Source organism: Carassius gibelio, chromosome A7 (genome assembly GCF_023724105.1).
Source record: "Carassius gibelio isolate Cgi1373 ecotype wild population from Czech Republic chromosome A7, carGib1.2-hapl.c, whole genome shotgun sequence".
In the NCBI taxonomy this organism is placed as follows: domain Eukaryota; kingdom Metazoa; phylum Chordata; class Actinopteri; order Cypriniformes; family Cyprinidae; genus Carassius; species Carassius gibelio.
The window spans coordinates 27,209,004-27,217,582 of NC_068377.1; the positions used below are offsets into that span (position 1 = coordinate 27,209,004).

An 8,579-nucleotide genomic window follows, 5' to 3' on the forward strand; every position below is an offset into this window, starting at 1 on the left:
CTGCATTATGTGCTTGCTCAATTTTTAACTCATGTGAACGTACTTGGTGTTATTGACCTAGCTTTACTTTGCCCTCTACTTCTTCCCACATGGTATAACCAATGGTCCAGTTGACAAACTTCTGAATATTTGATTCAGAATAGCAAAACATGTTTATTCTTTGAATCATAGAATAAAAGTAGTGCTATTTAGCTGCTCAAAGTACACTTTTCAAAACCCACTCTTTGTGAATGGGTTTGAATCACACCCATTATGATAATAGATAGAGCTCTAGTAACAACATATGCTGTTAAGCCGAGTATTGGTATATTCCATGGGCTTGGCTCTGTTCAAAACAGGATAGGTGGATTGATGGGATTTGGTCCAGGCCTAGCTGTGTTGCCCAGCAACCTTAGCTGGATTATGGGCAGTGCTAGACTAAGGTAGAAAATGATCCTTTCACAATCAAGGTCATTGCTGCGGCTCTCTTGGGAAAGACCAGTGCAATCCATTTCCAAAACGATGTCTGCCAACAGTGTATGATGTATTCTTCTGTACCCTGTAACACATGCTGCTCAGGATCTGGCAGAAAGAACACTAACTCCATGTTAGGCAATGCTTTCCATGGGATTTTCCTTGTTTGTTTTAACACTTTCTATACTGTATAGCCACTTTCTGAAGCTTAACCAACACTATTTATTGTGGCACAGAAAGTAATTGTTCTCGAATCACAAAGTTTTCCATTAACTACAGGGAGCTCCTCTTCCCAGACCAGACACTGAAATCCAATCAGGCTGCCGAGTGAGTTCCTGTGGGGGGGTAGAACAGCTATGATTGTTAAAGAAGTAAATACATCACCAATATTACGTTGAAGTATCCCCAATAATACATACATTTTTAAACATGGTATTGAAATACCTTTGTATTTTGCTGCTACTGAAATTTCTGTACAATGATATGCATTTAGTTTGATTATAAAACAACAGGAAAGAGTTTAATTCTCCAATGTGCTGTCTTGTTTTGCCGTTTCTAAATGACTTCCTTTTCTCTGCTACATTGTGTGTGCAAATTTTGTAGACGTCTACCTGTTATAAGTGACTTTTGTTGTCAAATCAGAGCTCAGAAAGGCAGGTGGAAAAATGTTTTGTGTCCCAGACAAGATGAAAAGAAAAAGAGACGGAAGGCATTTAGGCAAATGTGATACAGTATTGCCAAGTTGGCCAGTGAATTTTGTGTGGCTAGTTTCTGTAGTAAACAAGCCAAAATGCATGAAGATTGAAAGGTTTTTTTCTTTCTTTTTTTCTCTTTTTGTTCTCTTATTATCACAGTGATATGTTTAGCATATTGCATAATGGTGGGAACATAAACTTCACATCAACTTTTGGATAAACTTCGTGTTATTGCTCTTACATCCGCATACCGCATGCCACGACTGGTTAAACATGCAGAAGCTCTCGTTAAATACATACAATTACTCTCTGAGCTCTTTTTCCAAAAGCCAGCCAGCCATCCAACATTCCCATTATTTTGATACTGAAAGATGCAGTATTGTTGAGAATCTGTCCAGTTCAGCTTGGCTGGTTAAATGAAAGCATATGTATTATTTCTCTGATTAGGATCTCAAATTTTCACCCTTCAGCTGCTTCTGTTGTAAATTCTTCTTTTTAAGGCTAACTCACGTAGCTCACAACAAACATCAGATTCCAGCAGCTGTTGGGTTCTGCTGGATCACGGTGTTATTTTAATAGCATGTGAATACTATAGTATTTATTAATATTTTGAATGAATTGAAAATTTGTAAGCTACTTTATGTTGCTTTAGTCACTTAGTTTTTTAAGTATTTCTATTTAGATGTAATTTATTTTTAGTTTAATGTTTCATCTTAATTTTTTTTTTTTTTTAATTTCAGTTAACTGCCAATACTAAGTTAAGTTTTTTTCATCTAATATTTATTTTATTTCATCTTTATTTCAGTTAATTTTTTTTAACAGTTGTAGTTAACAGGAACAACAATGGTGTGTTAACCATTTGTGTTTTTAGACGGTGTGAAAATGACAGTTTTATTTCTAATTCATTAGAATTTTTTTTTTTAAATGTTGCCGTTTGTTAGAGAATTGTGAATTCAGTTTTTATATAAATCTTTGAGGAAGGTTCATTCTTGTTGATTAGTTTCTCAAATGAACTTATAATAGGTCTTTTGATCAAATAAACTATAGCTGTTATGTCTTTTTGTTCAGTCAGCTAAAGGATATTTCAGTTGGTTGAGCATGTTTGATGTGACTTTGTGTTTGTGTGCATACCAGCTCTGTATGACAGTCCAGATAGGAGTCAATCACAGTAGCTAGCAGAAGTTTTCATCTCAATGCTCTATCTGTGTTGTTTGGCTCCTGGAGGATTCGGGCAGCACAGAGTGGTGTTTGGACTGGTCTAAAGTTCCATCTTCAACTTTTCCCATGAGTTCTTGCCTCTGAGGCCTCAGTGCTGACATTCCAGGTATCAGCTATCAGAATCTGCCTGTCTCGCCTGTAGCTAGGTTTTTATAATCTGCCTATCTCTGTTCCCAGTGTGAACATGCCAGAATGCAGGATGCATAATCTCTCTCACACATACACACACACACACACATTCAGACACCACCTGAGGTGTTTTAAGCACAGGCCATGAAATTTAATATTTTGATTTGATTAAAAATGCTAACTGCTAATTGCATGTGCTTATTTTTTGATATGCAAATTGTTATGAGACCTGGAGTTAATATATTAAAATTAGTATTTTTAAATGTATAATAAAAGGGGTCATTTATCAGAGCCTGTTTCTGTTATAGGATAAAACTATAAAAAAAGATAATTACTTAATAACTTTATCTCACATTTCTTTTGCTCATAATTCTTAGGAAATAAGTTAGAATTGCAAAATGTAAATTAAGAATTCTGGGATTGTATCTCACCATTCTGACTTTATTTCCCTGAGTTCTGAGTTGGTATCTCACAATTCAAAATTTTTTCTCTCTCAGAATTCTTATTTCCACCACAGACTAAAATCTAAAAAAGTTATTGCTACTTTTTATCTCACAATAAAAAAAATTCACCCCTCAGTATACATATCACAGTTCAGACCTTTTTTTTTTTTACCAAATTGTATCTATGGGTTCAGTGCTGATCCGTTCTAATTAATGATGGAGTCAGTGTTTTTCCAAATGGTTTATTTTCTCGGCCTCTGTATATGTGGGCCCATGTGGTGGATGGGACAGAAAGAGATGAGAACAAGAGAAAGGAGGGTCAGCCACTATCAACAAGCTGAGGACCGTGAGAAGGCCACTGTGCTATTTGTGACTTTGCATTTAGCCTTAGCTGTAACATTTAATTGAGAACGAGCGTGTGTGTGTGGTTACAGTGTGGTAGCCCATCACGATATTATCTTTACCATTTCACCCTGAAGATAAGCTGGACATGCAACATGTTTCAATAGGTAATGTGGCTGATAAACCATCTGAATACAAGCCACACTTGTGGCTTGATGATTGTCTTGTGTCAACTTTTTGTCAACTTTTAAGGAATGAAAATTCATATTTTCTCCCCTCTGTTTTTTACTTCATAAAACAGTAGATTTTTGTTTTAAGTGCATTTCTGTACATTTTTTTTGTTTGTTTATTAATCGAGGAATAAGTCAGATTATTTTCTGTGATAATTTTGGACACTTTAGCATGTTTAGCGTCTCCCCTTCCCTCTACTGCTTACGCTTTTCCACTGCATGTTACGGCACAGTACAGTTCGGTACCGATCACTTTCGGGGGGTTTTCCACTGGGTACAGACAGTACCTGGTACTTTTTTTTGTACCACTTCGGTTGACGTGTAAACTCTGCTGATAATGGATTGGCAGGAGAGAATCGTCACTACCAGCATCACTGGCGACACAAACACAAAAGAAGAAGTTCAATAACACGTTTAAAAGAAGTTTCATTATTGAGGGAGTACAGATGTTCCTCTCATTGATATCAGAGGAGCGGATCCAGCGAGAGCTTGATGGAGCGGCGCAAAATGAAAAAGTTTTTCACGCGTTGTGGCAGTAGAGGTGGCGCAACAATAACAGCTGTTTTTTTTAAATCAACAATAAAGTAAAACAATAATATTTTGTGAAAAATTATTACAGTTTAAAAGAACTGATTTCTTTTTTAATATATATATATATATATATATATATATATATATATATATATATATATATATATATATATATATATATATATATATATGCTTAGTGTACACCATACCATTTGTGACGATCCTGATAAAAAAATTATCATATCAGTGATACTTACGACCTTTTATGATCTAAGTTATCATTATCTCCAGAGGGTTTTGTGTAACTGGTGCCTTGAATGCCACTGTCACAATGTGAATAATATTACAGGAGATCATTTGAATAGCACTTCTGAATGCCGCTGGCTATTTTCTTGTGTTGCTCTCATAATTTCAGATTCCATTGTCCCCTTACTAAAGCCAAAATAAACTGGAAAGTCTGGGCTCAGTATACTTTTTCCAGAACAGGATTTGCTAAGAAGGTCGGTGAGATTTTGTGAACGCTAGGTGATTGACTGTGTGCTTTTCTCTTTCCCTACAGTACTCTTTCCAGCTGTGTTCATGCGGTGGTGGCTTTGCTCTACCCGTTCTCCTGGCAGCACACCTTCATCCCCGTGCTGCCTACCTCCATGGTGGACATCGTCTGCTGTCCCACACCCTTTCTAGTCGGTATTCTCTCCAGCTCACTGCCAAAGCTCAAGGAACTACCCGTGGAGGAGGTACTTGATATCTCTTGTCACTAAATCCCAGCTATGCTGTTGTCACCCGTCTTGTTTGCTGTAAGAGGATACTTTGCCAAGTGTGTAGAACATGTGCTTGGCTTTGTACCAGCCTAAATTAAACTGGTTGGTTTGATAAACTGTCATTAGATCGGGGAGAGAACTCATGCAGTCTGTAGATAAATACATAAATTCACAACCTCAAAGATTTACTTTTTAATTTGAAAGATTAAAAAAAAATGTCTAGGTCTATAACTCTGCAAGATGTTCGTGACTTTGAATTCCTGAGAATATGGTCACACTGGCAGCTCTCCTTAAGAGTTCAGTTTTGCTCTTACTCTAGTAAACTGCCTGAAAATTAACCCCCTTTGTAACCATTGTAGTAGAATATGGGGCTAAAGTCATTTTCCCAGGTTCTGTATGAGCCTAGATCAGCATTCCTGTTGCCTTTCTCTCCTCTGAACTCTCCCAACCCGGGAGAGTGTTGTTGTTCACAGCTGCCCATAGGACACTGCCAGCTCGGCCACAGGGCACAAGTTTGGCCCTTCCTTAGTGTTGGACATTTAGTGCATTTGGCAGAAGTTGTCTAACGTACTATTTTCAAATTGCACTCTGGACATTAGTGCATTTGTATAAGGGGCGACTCTTTGCAGTCAAACATCTGGAAGCACACCAAATTCTGGTGCTTGTCATTTTTAACACCGCATTTTTAAATGGACGTCAGGCTCCATCTGTTGTGGATCAGCTTCTGGAAATGACGTACAAACCTCCCGAAACGCAGCTGAATACAGTGTGATTAAACAGAAAAAGAGGCCACAAATTGAGATCTGTTTCTCTTTACATTTCAGACTTTAATGGTCGATCTCGGAACGGACCGCTTCATCAGACAGGTTCGTCTCCCTAGTTTGACAAGTCTGACAAACTCTCCCATGGCTCCAGCCCAGCTAATTGTCGTGTTGTCATTAAGATCTGAGAACAACCGTAATATAAACAAGCTGGCTGTGTCATGTTGTGAATCACGGAGTGTTGTTACACAGTTTATCTCCATACTCTTTCCTGTACACAGATGGATGACGAGGCCTCTCTATTACCACGCAAACTGCAAGCTGCTCTGGAGCAATCTCTCGAACAGAGGAACGACATCATCAATCAAGACTCCGACAGCGAATCAGATGAAGGTGAAAAGCCTTGCCCAGTTGTTTACAATGGTCTCACTATCTGCATAATTTGCTTGTGCATCATGAAACATGCTCTGACTGAAAAGCAGAACATCTGGCTTTACAGTATTTAATTTCCTATTCATATTCTTTGCACCATGAAAATGAAGTAAATCTTGGTTTAATATTTTGTGTTAATGCCTGAAAAGATATAAATGGCTGTTTTAGTTCCTCGAAGATTTTGAATGCCTGGTATCCTCCTATCCACAGAGTGCACCACCTCTTTGAACAGTGTTGTGTCGGAGGCCTTCATCCGCTTTTTCCTGGAAACCGCTGGCCACTATTCGCTGTTTCTTACCCAGGGTGAAAGAGGGGAGCGCATCTTCCAGCGCGAAGCCTTCCGCAAATCAGTGGCCTCCAAGAGCATCCGACGATTCCTGGGTGTCTTCATGGAGTCTCAGATGTTTGCTGGATTCATCCAGGATAGGGAGATGAGGAAGTGTAGGGCCAAAGGTAAACCATGCTTGGTCAATTAAAGACGTAAAACATGTCCTATTAGTCTCAGGCTCATTATAAGGGTAATTTGAAACCCACACCCAGCATTTTTATTTGTGGGTCTTCCTGAGATTGGGTGAAGGCAACTGAAAGCTCTTTACTGCCACCCACTGGTGACAAAAACAATGCTTTTGACAGAAGTGTAAAGTTTACTTTTTATTATTTTTGTTCTGATGAGCATTATTAATATTAATCTAGGATCTATTGTTATTACGTAATGAATTGATCTGTTTTTGTTTATTTAATTTGATTATCTTCTTAAACAGGTCTATTTGAGCAGAGGGTGGAACAGTATCTGGAAGAGTTACCAGACACAGAACAGAGTGGAGTCAACAAATTTCTGAAGGGTTTAGGTGAATATAGCACACAAGTTATGTGACGCATGCACTTAATGCTTTTGAACATGCTGCATTTATTTGATCAAAAAGTTAAAACAGTAATATTGTTAAATATTATTGCAATTTAAAACTGCTGGTTTCTATTTGTATGCATTTTGTAATGTAATGGAGTCCTGTGATGGTTAAACTGAATTTTCAGCATCATTAGTCTTCAGTGTCGCATAGTCCTTCTGAAATCATTCTTATTTGCTGATTTATTGCTCAAGAAACATGTCTTCTTATCAGTGTTGAAAACAGTTATAACTGTTATATACTAAGATTCAAATGTCTGGGTTACATAAGATTTAAAGTAATTAATACTTTTATTCATCAAGGACGATCAAAAAGTGACAGTAAAGACATAATGTTGCAAAATATTTTTATTTCAAATAAATGCTTTTTGAACTTTCTATTTATGAAGAATCCTAATTTTGGTTCCACCAAAATATTAAGCAGCAAATATCTTTTTTTTTTTTAGCATTGATTATAACAAGAACCTCAATATTTTTAACTGAGAACCAATAATAATTAAGCAGCATATTAGAATGATTTCTGAAGGATCATGTATAACACTAAAGACTGAAGTAATAAATTTAAGGTTTGCCATCACAGGAATAAGCAACATTTTAAAGCATTTTTAATCTTAATTGTTCCAAATATGTGAACTTAAGTAAGCATTGTTTATGAAAGGGCATCAACAACTTGATACACTAAAATGTATTTACTTATCCCCCCCTCTCCCCAGGAAATAAAATGAAGTTCCTTCATAAAAAGAACTAAAAACACTTTTTTTGTGAAACCAAAAACTGTGGACGTTTCCTCCGAATGCGACATCTGAAGACCTAACATGGCTAAGTCACATATGTGCCTGTTATGTTGACTCTGACATTGATATTTTTGTACATATTTATGGAAGCTGTGCTGTTAATCACATGTAGCTCTGTTGTTACCTTCACTGGTACTTTGTATATGAAACTAGAGAAATAATAGGATGGTACTGAGAGTATGAATGGTTATATTGCAGTATAACCTCCACCCTTACAGATAACTGTGTTGAGCTGGATGAGATGAATGGAAACTTGACAGGTGGATGTACAGTGGCTATGTAGTATTTAATGCTAGAATTTCTCCGTGAACTGTATTTTGTACATTTATTAACACATGAAGAGTATAATTACCTTATTTACTATGTTTAATAAAAAAAAGTCAATAAAGGTTTTCTGTTAACATCTCATTCTGGATTAATTAACAGCATTGTTAGAAAATGTTTAGGATCATAGAAGCAGACCCTAGCATGCTGTGTCTATCTGTCCAGAGGAGATATTCCCATCCCTGGCCTTTTCGTGTAGCAACAATGAATAATGCACTGGGAATGTTTTGAAACTTGACACAATTTTGCTACATTAAAGGAACATATGTATAAAACTCCTGAATTGGTCATATGTGTATTTCAATCCAAAGTCAGAGTCTGGAGATTCCAAAAATTATATTTTTATTTGTTCAATAATGTGAACTAGAGAAATTTATAATAAGATCCTTATGCAACAAGCTTTTAACTGGCTTTGTTCATTGCATAAAATCTTATGCAAATGCATTTTATTCTATGCATGACATTTTATGCAATACAATTTTAAGTGAAAAGAAAGTTAGCTAAATTATATTTAAAATAATATCTTGTCATAATTTTCTGGAAAGAAGTTACCATTTACTCA

General features: G+C 36.6%; 1 protein-coding gene across 5 annotated transcripts in view; it reads left to right on the top strand.

Moving 5' to 3' along the window:
* LOC128017026 (DENN domain-containing protein 2B-like) overlaps window positions 1-8,295 on the top strand; it is a 47,295-nt gene extending 39,000 nt beyond the window's left edge. For all 5 annotated transcript variants that reach the window (XM_052602078.1, XM_052602080.1, XM_052602079.1 and 2 more), the window contains exons 15-20: window positions 4,601-4,778; window positions 5,627-5,668; window positions 5,845-5,956; window positions 6,206-6,448; window positions 6,757-6,843; window positions 7,613-8,295. In XM_052602078.1, the coding sequence (XP_052458038.1) occupies window positions 4,601-4,778; window positions 5,627-5,668; window positions 5,845-5,956; window positions 6,206-6,448; window positions 6,757-6,843; window positions 7,613-7,647 (697 nt within the window). In that variant the 3' untranslated portion in view covers window positions 7,648-8,295. The remainder of the gene's footprint in view (window positions 1-4,600; window positions 4,779-5,626; window positions 5,669-5,844; window positions 5,957-6,205; window positions 6,449-6,756; window positions 6,844-7,612) is intronic.
* Window positions 8,296-8,579: the final 284 nt, after the last annotated feature.